Source organism: Arachis stenosperma, chromosome 3 (genome assembly GCF_014773155.1).
Source record: "Arachis stenosperma cultivar V10309 chromosome 3, arast.V10309.gnm1.PFL2, whole genome shotgun sequence".
In the NCBI taxonomy this organism is placed as follows: Eukaryota; Viridiplantae; Streptophyta; class Magnoliopsida; order Fabales; family Fabaceae; genus Arachis; species Arachis stenosperma.
In genome coordinates this window covers 28,079,594-28,096,797 of record NC_080379.1, presented here as the reverse complement: position 1 = coordinate 28,096,797, position 17,204 = coordinate 28,079,594, and the positions used below count along the sequence as shown (strand labels likewise).

The window sequence follows — 17,204 nt, the reverse complement described above, 5'->3', positions numbered from 1 at the left end:
GACGTCGCGAAGAGGAAGAAGGCAGACGCGTTTGACGAAGAAGACAGAGGAAGTTGGCGGAGGAAGGGCTCATCGTTGTAGCAAGTAGGCTTTAATGCTAAAATTTTATAATGGGCAAATTGTAAAATATCAAAATAGTTATTGTATTTAAGTGTAATTTTTAATAAATTAATAATAATTTAAATATAAACCATTAGATTGTTTGTCAGTCTAATCTAACGCTTTAAATTGAATGGTGCATCCAATAAGTTCATAAGAAGTGGGCTGATTTTAGTCAGACCCGATTGTCTGGAATCACTTCACATAATATGACGAATATGAATGTCATACATTATTAAATAAATACTAATATACTATATTAAATAATATAAATGTTTGGTAATTAAAGAAAATCAGCCAAAATCAATCATACCTTACCTTATTTAGTATTCATTAATTGTTGCGATAATTAATGCAACAATTAATGAATGCTAAATAAGGCAAGTTCTGGCTGTTTTTTTTTGTTTACCTAGCATTACCCATTAAATAATACGTACGTGAGTTTAATCACAATAATAACAAAGGACTCGATTGCATAATTAATTAATTAACCAATATAATTTATATAAACCATGCATATATGCTTTTATTTATTAAAGCCATATGTTTGCATAGAAGCATATGGAGCTCCAAAGATGTGATTACAGAGAGATTATTGAAGTGATATTAATGTGTTAAATTTAATTTAATATTATATATGCATGTTTACTCTAAACTAATTAAATTGATGAGAAATATTAGAAAGTTAAATTGATGAGAAATATTAGAAAGTGATTAGAATTTATTATTTTTAATAATTACTTAACTATTAACTTAATTTTTTTAATTTAGTTTTTTTAGTCTAATAATCCAACAACATACTTTATTTTAGGGGTGTTTGCGGTACGGTTTAGTTCGATTTTTTAGAGAAAAGTCATCCGATCTAATAGTTTAATTAAACTGCGGTTCGGTTTGGTTTGATTTTTTTCTCAAGACCATCCGAACCAAACCAAACCCATTAAAATCGGTTTGGTTTGGTTCGATTTTGTTCGGTTTTTTCAATCAACTCAAAGAAAAGCCTGCCATACTATTTCACAAAATTATAACATTAAAATCATCTAACACAAATACGCAATAACTAACAAAAGTCTTGTTTCAATGAAATTCAACGACAAAAGAAATTAAAATAAATGAAACTTAGAATTACAATTTCACAAACATGTCAAGGAATTCCTAAATGTAGTAAAACAAATGAACTAACTCTATTAAATGACACAAAATAACACAAGACTAAATGAAGTGTCATTGCATTATGCAAGAAAATAACACATCTAAAGGTATATTACAAACAATAAAATTCTTCCTTCTATTTTTAATACCATTATATCAATATATTTAGAATGTTGAAGACATCTTTCATAGTACAAAGAACTTCATAACTTGCATTTGAAATGCACTTTTTCACAAAAAATGCAGGCAATACATAAATACATTGTGTCCACCTAGTTCTCTTGAAACTAAAAGCCACAACCGAGACGCGTAGAAAGACCAATTACCTTAGACAATTGCACCTTCTGTTCATCAATTATATTGATTCCAAGTTCTCTTCTTATATCCTGCCAAAGACCAATACCAAATAATGAACAACAAATACTAGGAATCAACAACAATGAACAATGAACAAGAATGAACAAATAATTAAAAAAAAAGAAGCAGAAACACAACAAAATAAAAAATTACTAGCATTCGGCAACAATGAACAATGAACAACAATCAGCAACAATGAACAAATAGATTGAACAGAAATTGAATACAAATAAATCACAAAATCAACTCAAAACAAGCAAAATAAGTGCAGAAAACCAAAATTCAATTCAGAATCACATAATCACAGAATCAGAATCACAGAACTTGAACTAAGCAAAACAAGCAAATTTGAACCCAGCAACTCAGAAGCACAGAATCAGAGTTATTAACAAGAAATTAACGAAACCCTAAACAAATCCAGCAACTCAGAATCATAGAAATTATAATTAACAAAATCAAACCCTAACTATTTCATAATTATAAACCCAATATGTCTAATTGCTTCAGATACATAGAGGGAGAGAAAATCAAACCTGAAGTCAAGTGGACGGGAAGGAGGAAGAGCACTGGAAGAAGGCCAACCGGTGGCTGCTGTGTTGTGGGTGGCCAGGTCAGAAATGCAGCAGTACTGCTATGGGTGGCCACAAACGGTGCTGCGGGTGGCCAGATCGGTCCTGTTGGTGGCGCTGGGGTGCCGCTGAATGGTGCTGGACTGTTGGGTGGTGTAGTGTCTACGACCGCGAGGGTGGTGCTGGCTGGGGCTGGGTGGTGCTGTCCGTGAGGAGGGGCTGGGAAGAAGGGTCCAGTGGCGCTGGGAGAAAGGCTTTAATGGCGCTACGAGGTGGTGGGAGGAAGGGGTTCGCCAGCTGGGGAGGTGCTGCAAGAAGATGGATTCACCGCCGGCCTTGGGTTTCTTCGAGTGAGAATGAGAGTGAGTGCAGAGTGAAATTGAGAGAGTGAGAGTAGAGAGAGGCTAGGTTTACGTTTGGGGGTGGGGGGGGGGGGGGGGGGGTTAGGTTAGGTCACGTTAATTGGGGGTTAGGTTTGTACGGTTTTGTATAATATCGGTTCGGTTCGGTTTTTATTGTCAGAACCAAAAACCGAACCGAACTGCAATAAAAACAGCAAAATATGTTTTTTTTTTTTCGATTTTTTCAGTTTTTAGTTTGTTCGGTTTTTTGTTTTTTCGGTTCGGTTGATCGATTTAGTTCGGTCTAAATCGGTTTTGAACTCTCCTACTTTATCTTATACTTTTAAACAATTGTGAGGAGGAAGAGGAATAAGATTCATAGTTTGATTAGGGGTGGGAATGGATAGGGTAGGGTTGGGTTTGAAGCCAACCCTAATCCTATTCGCGGGTTGAGATTTTTATATAAACTCAACCCTACCCTACCCGCGGGTTGAGAATATCTCAACCCTAACCCTACTCGCTCTTAACCTGCAGGTACCCGATCGACCCTACCCGCGGGTTACAAAAAAAGATGCAACATTATTATATAACTTGATGATAATTTAAAATAGAACTGACTTTTATGTAAAAAAAAAAAAAATTAAATTATCAATTAATGATCTTCTTTTAATGACTAAGGATCTTTTGCATTTAGTGAGAGGTCTTTGGTTCAACATCCACTTAAAACATATTTTTATATAAGTATATAACATATACATATATAGGGTACGGGTTGGTCGGGTAGGGTTAAGGTACAACCCGTACGAGAACCCTACCCACACCCTATCCTACCCGTTGCGGATCGGGTTGGCAACTCTACCCGACTGGGTGGGGTCGAGTTGGATACCCGTGGCTTGAGTTGGATACCCGCGGGTAGGGTACATGTTGCCACCCCTAAGTTTGATGCTTAAAGATGACACTTGGTCAAAGGATGAGAGTGTCCTTAAAGCGAAAGTTAACACGTATTTCTAGCGGTTGTTCTGTTCTAGAGAGGATGTGATAATTGATGGTTTGAAGGATATCCTTCTTCGACAGCTTAGTCAAGATGCGTGCTTTAGATTGCAAGAAGATGTCACGTTTGAAGAAGTTAGAAAAGCGTTCATGAAGATGAGTTCGTTGGCTGGCACGGATGGTTTTCAAGTGATATTTTTTAAAGAATATTGGGATGTAGTGGGATAGATGTGTGGAAGATTGTGAGGCAAGCTTTTATAGGGGGATGTATTAACAATCATTTCTTTGAGACTTTGATTGTTCTTATTCCAAAAGTGGATAATCTGATAAATATGAAGGAATTTAGGCCGAGTAGCTTATGTAATATTATCTACAAAATTATTACTACGATTCTGGTGAATTGGTTACACCCATTCCTTTCTGAGGTGATTAGCCCGTTGCAAGGCGAAGTTATCCTGGAAGAGAAACTAGTGAGAACATTATTATTGCTCAAGAAATTCTTCATTTTATGCGGAAGACAAAGTCCAAGAAATAGGGGTGAAAATTCTTCATTTTATGCGGAAGACAAAGTCCAAGAAATAGGGGTGAACGCGGATCGGATATGGCCAAAATTTTGATCCGATCCGTACTAAAATCATCGGATCGGATCCAATATCTGCAGTTTTTAAGTTTGGATCTGATCCGCACATTTGCGGATCGGATCAGATCGGATATCGGATATATCCGCAAAACACAAAAATATTTTTAAAAGCTTATTTTTATTAAAAAAATATCAATAAAATTCATTTTTTCTATTCTTTTAAATATGTTTATTTTTAAAATAATATTAGACATACATTTCTTAAATAATAAATTAAAATAATACAACATATATATGATAATTATTAGTTGAAATAAAATATAAAAATAATATTTATTTATTTATTTCTTTATTTTTGCGGATATGCGGATCGGATATGCGAATATCTACACAAAATCCGAAATCCGATCCGATCCGATAGCCTTGCGGATCGGATCCATATCCGCAATTTTCGGATCGAATTTTGATAAATACTGCGGATATGCGGATCGGATCCGATCCATGAACACCCCTACCAAGAAAGGAAAATTGCTTTCAAGATTGATCTTAAGAAGGCTTACGATAGAGTTGATTGGTGTTTTTTAGAACATTCACTGAAGAGTTTTGGATTCCCAGCTACAATTGTCAGGCTTATTATGCATTATGTGTGCTCTTCTTCCTTGTCCATTCTATGAAATGGGGAAAGGCTTCAAAGTTTTAAACCTCTAAGGGGTTATTAAAGGATTGAACAAGTAACTTCTAATTGGATCTTCTAATTAGATTGGCCAAACTTTTGCAAGAGGAAGGATGTGAATCTTGAAATAATAAAGAACAGTAAAATAGAGTATTTGGTGTGAATGAATGCTTATGAAGATAGAGAAACAAACAGTGAATAAAGATGCTAAAGGCTTCGAGGATATTTAACTTTCAGAAAAGAAAATCCTGATATTTATTTACTTTAATTCATGCAAGATACTTTAACGATGAATCATATATAATCAAATCTTAATTCCTTGACAATTCAATTTCTCTTTAACTTTTCTAATCATCAATTCCTTGGTCAATTAATTAAAAAAAGAGGTTAAACACAATCCCGATTTAACGTCGCACAACTTGTAAAAAATTTAGTCAAGTTGAAAAATTATGAGAAAGAGTTTCAAGCAAATCCCAATATTAAATTTTCCAAAGTAATAACAAAATCTAAGATAGAATTAGAATATTTTCCAATATTTCTAACCATTAAGATGAGAATGAAACTCAATTCATAAAAAAGTATCAATGTATTAATCAAAATAGAATAAACAATCACATTACCAATCCATGAAAATTAAATAGAGCTCCTAAACCTTAACGAAAGAGAGTTAGTTACTCATGATGAATAGAAAAACAAAAACTAATGAATAAGATGCTGGATGTTAGATGATCCCTCTCGTGAATCATCTCTTCCTTATTTATATCATAAGTCCTATCCTATAATTCAAATTCAAACTAGACTTGCGCTAGACTTGGGACATTGACGCCAGACTTGGATGCATTTTGGACCCTTGAGAGGGACAAAATCACTTGAAGTTGGGGCCGGTCTTAGGCGTTGGGCACCCAGTATGTTGAAGATTCTCTGAAGTTGGGCGCCCACTCTTGGCGCTGGGCTTGAGCCTTCCAATTCCATCGAAAGCGCTGGGCGTTGCTTCCTTTGACATTGGACTTGTGAATTTGGGCGCTGGGTGCCCTCTTTGATAATTCTTAGGCGTCCAGTGCCCGTTTTTCTGAGAGTTCAATATTGTACCTTTTTTTATTTGCTTCTCTTCTCCTAATTACTTTTAAAACTAATCTTAGATGCACAATAATTTTAAAATAACTTCAAATATATGATTAGCCATGAAAGCTTTATTAAAAACGTAAGAACTTCAAATTAAACATAAGAAAACTACTTAAAAAGATAAGAAAAATGACTAGAGATGTTAAGGCATCACAACACCAAGCTTAAAACTTTGCTTGTCCTCAAGTAAAAAAAGGATAAACATAGGTTATCTTAGTGATAAGAATTGAAGAGTTTATCAATTCAAGTCCAAGTTGGATATTTAAAATAGAAAGTGAGGTTTATAATAATCCTTATGATCACATGTGGACTTTTTTTATCTTGATGAATTTTGCATACTTAAGAATTAAGAATATTCAAAAACTCAATTTAGGATTATATTATGAGAATTCTTTTATAATTTTATGATCTTAAAAGCATCTTACTTTTCAAAGAGTTTGACTTCTTTTTTTAACTGGGGTGGATGCTTGAGATTTTTTACTCTAAGTGTTTTGTCTTAAGAAATCTCTTAGTATAGGTTTTCAATTGATAATTCCGAACCAGTTGGCTCAAGTTATCGGGTGATAAAGCACCCCTCGGATCTAATCACCCAAGCCTCTCCTCGACACAATCAACACCACAAGTACATAACTATAAAATCTTTTCATTCATCCAGACATAAGTGCCCAAAGCCCCCTTGAATAGTTGAATTCTAAATGCTTTATCTCAAGGCAACTCTTAATATAGGTTTTCAATCGATAATCTCGAATCAGTTGGTTCAAGTTATCGGATGATAAGGCACCCATCTGATTCACTTACTCCAAGTCTCTTCTTAACACAAAAGCATCACAAGCACATAATTGGACTCTAATCATTGATTTTTAGAGCCTTAATATTCTTTTGCCTTAGTGTTCTTCTGTTTTTGATCTCCCTCTTCTTTTTTTTTTTTTATGTGAAAAATCACTGCTTCATGGTTTGAAGCTTGGATTCTCATAATACATTTCTAGATTTTGTTTTTGAAGATTCTATCTCCTTTTCTGCAAGATTCCATATATCTTGGGTCCATTAATATAATCACATACTTCTACAAGTCTCCCACTTTTATTTTAATCTCTTTTTTATTCGTCAATTATTTTCATTTAAAAACTCTCTTTTTACATATTCAATTTGTTTACCTTGTTTGATGACTGAACTACTTCAGCAAACCAATTTCGTTTCTCCTGCTCCATCTTTCTCGATGATGCTTCAGTTTCGTTTTGGAGGGAAGGAAACTCTAATTTTTGTAAAGGAGTTAAGGATAATATATAGTAATTTATTTCTTTCAAAAAGATTTTTAATAAGAATTTAAAATTTGTAAAACGACGTCGTTTTTATGGTTAGGAATTTTTTTGTCTTGTAAATTTTAGCATTCTTCTAGTATGACACCATAACAGATACCTGGATATTGTTACAACCACGTCAGTCAATTCTATTTAATTTGTGAGAGGTAAATAAACAAAAAAATAAAATTATTTTCTGTTTATGAAAATTAAAGACTATTTTGTATTTAAATTTAGTCAAAAATGTATTTATCAAAAACTTAAAAAGAAAAAGACTTTTCTATACTTTTTTTCAAAAAAAAAAAATTCAAACAAACCAAGTTCAAGCAAGCATAAGCCTACATCTAAACCAGAGAGTTCCCGTTAACCCAGTTCGCCAAGTCTGAGCTCTTCTCACTTCTCAGTTCTCACTTCACTCTCTCTCATACTCTGTACCAAGGTTTGAAAAACCGAACCGATTATCAAACCACTCTAGTCACTGGTTCACTGGTTCACTAGTCCAACCGGTGGTTCAACCGGAAAAACCATTTTAGAATAAAATAATAAATAAATTATAAACAAACATCCTAAAATATCTTCCAAATTTAAAACACTACACAAAAAATCATCAACCAAATTCATATGATCTTATCAAAATACAAACTCAAAATTTAAATAGTAAAAAGAAATATCTAAATATTAAATTTTGACTTTGAAGGTTAACAGGATCACTTAACATCTCAAATTCTAATTTAGAAATATCAGGAGACAAAGGATTATCAATTTCAAAAAAATGTTGGGCTAGTTCAGTTAGAAAATGTTGATCATTTTGTGGTATTATAACATATCACCAACTACCGATACACTTTGACTCTCCTTCCACTACCATCATCATCATTCATCAGTTTGATTTCCATTTTTAACATTCAGCAACAACCAATACAAAACAGCAGCATAACAACAACAGTGCCATAACAAAACAGCAGCTTAACAAGTCATTAATTACAAATTCAAATTCAAAACACTAATCAATGATCACGCAATCACAGTATCATAACAAAACAGCAGCATAATAATAACAGCAGCTTAACAAGTCACTAATCAAAAATTCCAAATTCAAAACACTTTATCAGTAGTGCCATAATAAAAGAGCAGCATAACAACAACAGCAGCAGCACAACAAGGGAGAAAAGAACAATGAAAGTCACAAAAGAAATTAGCAGATCTCACTGCTCAGAATACATTGTAGAGGAACAAGGCAGCCTTCTCTAATCATTGATCACAACAGGTAATCAGATAAATAAGAACAAGTTTACAGGGTTGAGTGAGAAAACTTCTTGTTGAAGTCATCGACTTGGGCTAAGTGAAATCCTCCACATTAGAAATATAAGGAGAGGGTAAGGAGATCAAACTACATTTGCAGCTTAAGCCTTATAACAAGGCAAGTATACTAAAATGTTAATAATACTTAAGAACAAACATGTTCCTGTTCAATTTATCATGTAGTTAATGTCTGAATTGGAAACATAGATTCATAGTAAATAGCTATGCACTAATTTGATATATTTAAAACTTAGTATGTCATGTGTCTATAATCATCTATATTTAAACACCAAGAAAGTAACCATTTATACAGAAACGCTAAAATCAAAACAGGAAGATAGATGAACATTTAAAACCGTAAAACCCACTTTTCGCATCACTTTGCCATTTAAAACCGTAAAAGTAAAACAAACATTTCAGATGAACATGTTACTGTGATGAAGGTCACTGTCGGGAAGGACTTGGAGGACTCCCCTGACTGCGATGCACGAAGACTCGAGGAGACAAACTCCTGACTGCGACAGATGGCGACAAACACTAATCAGTGATCACAGAATCACAGTGCCATAACAAGTAACAGAAATCATAAATCAGCAGCATTACAAAAGACCCAAGAAATCAAAAATCACAAATTCAACCTCAAAACCCTGAAACAGAGTAACAGACTCAACAGAAATCAGTAAATCACAGTTTCACTAACCTTCCAATGACAGCAGGAAGACGAAGACACGACGGCGACACGACGGCGCACCAGCTGGAGGCCTCGACCAGCGATTTCACCTGGGAATGGACGACGTGCCGAGCTAGAAGGAGGAGGCCGTGGAGACGACCGGCAACCGGCGAGCCGCGGAAGCGCTGAGGACCTGGGGACGGCGGCGCAATGAACGGCTAGGGTTTTCCTTTGCTTCAGATAGGCCAGGGCTTGCACGAATGATTGGGGAAGGAAGGGGGGTTGTTTGCGAATGGTTCTGGGTTTAATTTTTTTTTTTTTTTTACAAATAAACAAAACGGCGTCGTTTTCGAGCGGTTTTAAGTATTGGACCGGACCGTTATTACTGCCGGTTCTCGGTTGAACCGGTTCGACCAGCCGGTCCGGTCCGATTTTCAGAACCTTGCTCTGTACACAGTACACACACAACAGTGGCGGCACTGAAGCTTCTCCTCTCCCAAGCTCGCCGCCACCATTTCCTCTTCAAACACCCTTGGCGCTTCCACTCCCCATTCTCCCTCACCTCTCACAGACCCCTCTCTTCTTCCTCGCCACTACCACAATATCAACAAGACTCACCGAACCCACCACAAGACCCTCCTCAAAGGAGACCCTCCTTCCAATCCGTCCCAATCCATCCCGTTTCCTACCCTCTCAAACCCAAAGACCTGGCGCCCCAACAAACCGAATCCTCGGAGCCTCAGTTCCTCGCCGCCCGGTGTCGGCCGAGGGCCAGGAGGAGTCGCAGCGGGGATGAACAAGGGAGGACATTTGGTACGTGACGGACGCGCCTTCGATTGAGCCGGTTTCTTATGCTCCGAGAGTGGCGCCGCTGCCGGAGGATAAGGTCGGCGATGATCCGGGTGTTGTGACCGCGGAAGAGAGGAATGAGGAAGCGGAGAAAGAGAGGAGGATGCTTGAGGTTGAGGATGAGATAAGGAAGAAGATGGAGGAGGAGAAGATGAAGGTGCCTTTTCCGATGCTGATCATGCCCAAGCGCAATGAGACTCCCCCTGTCCTTGATTTGAACGAGGCCATTCGCCAGGTTAAGGTTGGATCATATGTTCTTGTTATCGAAATTGCAGTTTTGAATTCATTTTTGAGTTTGATTTCCATTCGCTGTGTGTGGATAACTGTTTTAGTGCATGCTTGGTATGTATATCTCAAAATCAATTTCAAGAAAAAATAATCCATACACACACTTAGATTGACATTGACATTGTATCAACTATCAAGTGTGCTGCCAGGTGCGTTTTAGTAATTTCTTTGAGATAGTGGATGGGGAAGTTTATTTCGGGAACAGATTTTGATTTGAAGAAAGAAAAATGACGATGTTTCGGATTTTCTCTTTTTCATTTGCCTTTAGACTCCCAAATATTAGGTGGTTAGGTTGTGTAGATTTCTTATGTTCTTTCTTCAGTGAATATTCATCTTGGGATCCAGGTAGCCTACCCTATGGGAGAAGGATTAGTTATTGGTGTTGCTGACTTGCTTTTGCTTCAGTAGGATTTGTTCTTGGCCCAATTTTAGTTTTAGGTGATTGGTGCTAATAGAGAAGGTAGAGGTTGAAAAAAAAAAATTATTTGAATAGTTTTGGCTGCCTTAGCAACTTGTATAGACCATTGAAGATAGTACTCTTCTGAGATAACTTGTAAGTTATGCATTTTGAGAAGTTAAAAAGGGAAAATAAAAATCTTTTGTGAGACTAGGGTAAACACTAGTAGGTCATTTCTTTTCAGACAGCAATCTATACTGAAATTCTACATTTAAGTGGACTTAAAATTATTGCTGCTAGTAGGTAGCATGTAGGTATATAATATGCATTTATCTGTCTCTTCCTATAAAAGTTAGTGTAGTAATTATAGCAATAGAAGTTGTAGAAGTAACAGCCATAAGTCATAGATATATCATATATGGATGGAGAAGTGTACTAATGTTACTTTCTTTCTGAGAGGACAATTACAAAATTCTGGTGGGATTTAAATTTAACACTGCTATACTGTGTAGATACCTGCAAAACATGTAAAAAAGTGACACTTTAATTTTAGCAACAACTAAAAGGTGTTGCAAAGATTGTTTAGCCACCATAGCCGCTGTAGGCATAGGCACCATAGACTCCATATGTATTCAAATTTTTCAAGTATCATGATGTGTAACAACAGTATTGTGCCTTCTTTCCTTTTTTTTTTCCCTTTTTTATGGGGTGTGTGATTTGTAAATTATTGGATTTTAAAGTTTTGCTTGGTGCCAGTTGCTATTTTTTGGTATGGACTCTACTTATTGGCCGTCGGCCTCCTGCTGATCCTTTGAATGAATCTTCTCGAGTTCTTGACTTCTTATATTAAATGATCCATGACTTACTATTATTTGAATATATTTTAAATATTGTTCAGGTCAGTGCCAAGGCAAAGTTTGATGAAACTGTTGAAGCAAATGTAAGATTGGGTATCGATTCAAAGCGAACAGAATTGGTATGAGTCAGGATATATCAATTCCATTTCTTTTAACTGTCTCACGTCTTATTTGCGTGGCTAACTTTTTTAAGTTGACATAACGGCATGAGCTTTGAAAGTATGACTTGTTGTCCATGTATTACATATATCGTATGAGTGGTAGTCTCAATACATCAGAGAGAGAGAATATGATTATTATCCCACAGATTCTGCAAATTCCTTCTTTATACGTATAACTGCCATGTGATAAGAAGACTTCCTGTAGGACTTCAAATTATCCACTTCGAATCACCTATCATATATGCTTGTATGTGCTTCATTAATAGTTAAATTTTGAGGTCCAATTTACATTATATTTACCAAACATGGAACATCTGCATGTTTTTATTTTGATAATAGCATTAGCTTTGCATGGGAATTTTTTTTCCTAAAGAATATATAAATATTATATTTGACTGAGATAGTCCTTTTAAAGCTTTTTTGGTTCTTTGTTGGACCAGGAAAGAGTGAAGAAATTTATTATCCTTGATGCTTGTGGTACAAAACTGCTCTAACATTGCTTCAGTCAAACTCATTTGCCCAATCCCACTTTTTTTTTTTTTTTGGGGGGGGGGGGGGGGGGGGGGTCTTAACTGTTCTAAGCATTGCATGCTTTAAATTATTTATTATGTTGAGTGCATTTCTCTCAAAAAGAAAAAAAAATTTCAGGACTGCTAAGTGAAAATGATATTTTTTATTCTTTTGCTTCTACATCCATATCATTGCTAGATGATTTTTTTTTCCGTCTTGTTATATGGCGTTCTGTTAATTCATTCCTCCTGAAGATAATGGTTTCAACTCTGGCAGGCAGTTCGTGGTACTGTGATTCTGCCTCATGGTGCTCCAAAGGTAACCTGTGATTATTAATTACTGCATATAATGCTTGGTTTGTAGTCTAATTATTTATATCTTTCAGGCTGTCAGTGTGGCTGTTTTTGCAGAAGGGGCAGAAGCAGAAGACGCTAGAAATGCTGGAGCTGATTTAGTTGGTGGCAAAGAACTTATTGAGGAGATTGCTAGTAAGGAACTGATCTCTCTCTCTCTTCTGTGTGTGTGTGTGTGTATTGTTCATCATATGAATTGGTATTATAGTTTTTTCCCTTGAGATTCAGATTTTCATAGTTTTTGACATGTCAAACTCGGGCGTGCTGATCTAGGTAAATGTGTTTTATTCATCACATGCTTATGTTAGTTATGAGACATTTGTGTGCCATTAGTTATGCAGAGGAGATATTAAGCTCATCTTCTATGTTTTAGCAATGATAACTTTTTAGTTTTGATGCCAATAATATAAAACCCTAAGCTATGTGTTAGGCTTTTTTGTTTTTTGTGCTTATGTTATTCGTATCTAATAGAATTTGTATTTGTATTAATTACTACAGGTGGTAATAATAAACTTAAAGTTGACAAGTGCTTCTCAACTCCTGGAATGGCACCTCATCTTGGAAAGGTATTTTGAATCTGTCATCTGAATGATTGGTTGGTTTTTCTGAAATATGAAGCTTATGCAAACTATTTATGCAGATAGCACAATATCTTAGAAAGCGCAGGCTGATGCCAGACAAGAAAGTAAGCTTTTCCAATGCTTATTGACTTTCTAATTTTCATTTTGAACGGCATGGCATGAGTAGATCGTATTGACTCGTGATTGCAAATATGTTTTACAGCTAGGTACTCTGACTAGTGATATTGCTGGTCAACTGAAAGAACTAAGGCAAGGCCGCGTTGAGTTTAAGATGGAAAGTAAATCAATTTTGCATATTGGACTGGGAAAGGTGAAATCATGTTCTCCTTGAACTCCATATGGGAATTGCTATGCTGCACGAGATGTAATCTTATACTTAAAAGTACTATTTGCAGGTAAGCTACAAAGAAGAGGCTTTACGAGAGAATATTGGCGCATTTATGAATGCTGTTTTGCTTGCCAAGCCTGCTGGATTAAAGAAGAGTAAGTAGCACATATCCTTGTGCTATTTTTTTTTTTTTATCCGGGAAAATATGATTTACCACTACCTACTGGGAAAGGAAATTTTCATGTTTTAGCTCCTGAAATAGTGGAGTTGCATGTTAATAGTTGGTCACAAAAAATAACCAAGCACACTAAAAAGTTAAGTCTAAAATTTTTTTAAACACTCCCATGTCTCAACCTTGGCAGCGAACACAAGAATTTGACCTTTATGAAGACTACAATGTATATATATGAGACTGTTAATATTGAATGGTAGCACATAAATAACGTATACTGGTATTGTAGTTTTACTGTTACAATGGAAGATTTCACTTGGTTTTTCATTGAAATGTTGATCTTATCTATATAATTGATAGCATTCAAGCTGGATTCCCTAACATAAATCACAGTATTTTGACATGTTCTTAAGTCAGATTTATCCTTTGCACTAATGCTGATATTTCTTTTTGACTTGTATAGCTTAAGCCTGTGGTTTTCCTGGAATCCTGTTGTCACCTTCCATGATTGGTTGGGTACTAGTGTTTATTTTTCTTACAACTGGAAAAGTCATTGGAATAAATTGCTAACTGAAAATTCAGGTTATTACCCTTGCCGTGCGTTGCAAGAAATTCTGTAGGAGGTGTTAATATAAACTAGGTTCTAGATTTTAAATAAACAATATGGTATCATTTTAAGACAACCATAAGTATGACTGAGAAAGGTTAAGGATATTATATATCAAAATTAGGTTTATTTTAGGGCAAGCTTACTGTAGAGAATGAGACATTGATAGTTCATTAGGTGCATGTGATGGTAATGCAGATTCACACAGATATTCACATATTTGGAATGATGATTCTGTTTTGCATGGAGGATTAAACTTCGAATGCTTGATCCTGGTTTTATTTTGTTTAACATGATCACCAAGTTCATGTGTTAGTGTTACATTTATTTCTATTATCCAACACTTTTTCTTTTTTGCTGATCAGCTTCCAAATATGCTGGGTATGTGCTTTCTGTCCATCTAAGCAGCACGGTAAGCTCGAATTTTGTTCTCCTATCTTCTATTTTACTTCACTGCTATCTTGGTCTTTGCTTAACCACCAGAATATTATAGAAATGAATCATCTCCTGGTGCTACAGTGCCTTGTAGCCTGATTCCTACTATTAGTCCTAGGTTAGATGGACTATACAGTTCAGAATTTTTTATTAACTTGGAATATTTGTGCTGAGGATCATCAATTCAGAAAAACTGATAATGCACATTTTCTCATTCTTGTATATCTGCTTTCTTTCTTTCAAGTTGCTAAGTCAGTGCAATGTTGTTGTTGCAGATGGGGCCAGGAGTACCTGTTTCAATACAATCGCTATCCAAAGCAGCCGATAATTACAGGAAAGTGCACGTGGTATGAGTCAGTGGATGAGCGCAGTTATTATGGTCTCTCAACGTGACTTGTAAGTTTTGGTAACAAAATGTTTGCTTAGTTTTTTTGTTTGAATTGATTTTAGGTGGTTTCATTTTAGATGTATGTGTCAATAATTACTTGGAATAGTAACATTTTTGTGCGAACTAGTGGAATAGTGACCTTGTAAAATATAGGTTACCGAATTTAGTTTAAAGAAAAACATTGAGCTAACCTTTTGGTCGCTAGTGTCCGGGTTTAGCTAGTGGCATGCTTGCTGATCTTTAATCTTAATGAATTTTTTTTCTTTCAAATTGGTATTTGAAGATCACTTGGGAGTTAATGTAATATGTTACATGATGACATCTACTAATAAAGTCTAAACTTGGTTTGAAGAAAAAAAAAATGCTTAATACTAAACATTGGTCATCAGATTAGGTATTATGTATTCGTGTGTATTTAACTATTTATAAGTGTTGTTTTACTCATTCTCTTTAACAAAGTGGTCGAGTATAAAAGTAATCATTTTTTTTTTGCAGTAGAACATTATATTTTTCATGAGAACATACCATTATAAATTTTATACTTTTGTTTCGGTTTTGATTATAAACTAGCTTTTAATTTGTGCATCAGTTGTTAAATAAATGTTTAATTATAAGTGTGTTTTATATAATTAAGTTCAATATGTATTATGGTAAACTTAAATTCCTTAAATAATTGAAATTGCTATCATTAATGTTATTCATGCTCAGAGATTAAAATAATCGAAACTCGTTTAGGATAGAAACTAAAATTAGAAATACATATAAGATATATCCGAGATGTAAGCCACGAATCCTATAATACGACGGTAAAAACCGAGATATTTTCTAACTTACTATTACTATTGGATTCTCTTATGGTAAATTCCATGACAATGCTGGCAGAGAAATTTGGACAACAATGAATGTGTTTCTAGTAGTACATGCACTTTCAATGCTTGTCTCAACAAATCCAACTCCTTATAAATCTTTTTGTGATTCTCTTATGAAGATGATGCTATCAGCCAAAAATATGTACCATAGTATGGGTTTTTAGATATGTTCAGTAAGTACAACCAAAATTAGTGTGGAAAATTATGGACTTAAATATTATGCAAAAATTTCTTTAAAGTTAATTGTGATGCGAGTGTTTTTTCGGACTCTCATGTAGCGGGGTTTGGTGGCATTATACGAAATCATTATGACACTTGGGTGTGGGATAGTTCAGGACATCTGCCATATGATTCAGTCTTTAAAAATGAGCCTTTAGCAATCTAGAATGGTCTTATGCTTGTGTGGAAAGTTAGCTGTGATACGTTTTTTTAAGGTGTATCTCTTGCTGGAAAGTATAAAATATTATGAATTATGTTGCAGGTGATAATATGAGGAGATGTTAAACAAGAATTGGAAAGTGCCTTTCAATTGGGTTTGAAGAGATGCTAATGTTGTTACTGACTGGCTGGCCAAGACACGAGCTAAGAGTGTTTATTCCTATTTGATGTGGATTCGGCCGAGTGAGGATCTCTTGCAGATTTTGATAAAGGAATTTGCTGTTTAGGTTTCTGTTGTGTTCTTGCTTTGTTGCTTATTTAGATTTTCTTAGACACTGAAGAAAATACCACCATGGGATCCCAACCTAGTTATAAGTTATAACTCAATCATATGTACGCACTTGTACAAATATATAGAAGAAAAATATTCAAGGACCATTAGAATTTATTTTTTTGGTTATCACTTTTAACCATCAACCTAATTCTTTTAGTCTAGTAATCTAACAACATATTTTTATTTCATACTTTTAAATATTGATGGTTAACTGTTGATTAAAAATAAATTTTGCTGGTCTTCTAGCATTCTTCTATATAAAATATTTGCTTCCCTCTTCTCTAAAACCCTTTAAAGAACTTATCTTGACACCTTATCATACAAATTTTCTAAAAGTTAATAAACATAACGTGTATATCCTTCTGGTTTTTCTTTCACATATTCATGTTTTTCTTTCATTCTATAATATAGATTCAATTGGATGGTAGGATTGTTCCTTGAAATACCTCCAAAACAGGATTGTCTTATATGATATGTACCTACTTTAACTTCTCTTGTATACAAAGGCTTTATATTAAGAATATATGACAAATAGTTGAAGTTGAAG

At 35.0% G+C, this 17,204-nt stretch overlaps 1 protein-coding gene across 2 annotated transcripts; it reads left to right on the top strand.

Annotated features, from left to right (window-relative positions):
* The first annotated feature begins 9,651 nt into the window (after positions 1 to 9,651).
* LOC130968963 (uncharacterized) lies at positions 9,652 to 16,880 on the top strand. Of its 2 annotated transcripts, none has more exons than XM_057894497.1 (11): positions 9,652 to 10,234; positions 11,583 to 11,660; positions 12,489 to 12,530; positions 12,598 to 12,700; positions 13,064 to 13,131; positions 13,206 to 13,250; positions 13,349 to 13,456; positions 13,542 to 13,629; positions 14,619 to 14,665; positions 14,964 to 15,084; positions 16,427 to 16,880. In XM_057894497.1, exons 1-10 carry the CDS (start codon positions 10,103 to 10,105, stop codon positions 15,039 to 15,041), a joined length of 789 nt encoding a protein of 262 aa, XP_057750480.1. In that variant the 5' UTR covers positions 9,652 to 10,102; the 3' UTR covers positions 15,042 to 15,084; positions 16,427 to 16,880. The 2 variants fall into 2 exon arrangements, with proteins under 2 accessions (XP_057750480.1, XP_057750479.1); XM_057894496.1 differs by having other exon boundaries at positions 9,656 to 10,240; positions 16,427 to 16,878.
* Positions 16,881 to 17,204: the final 324 nt, after the last annotated feature.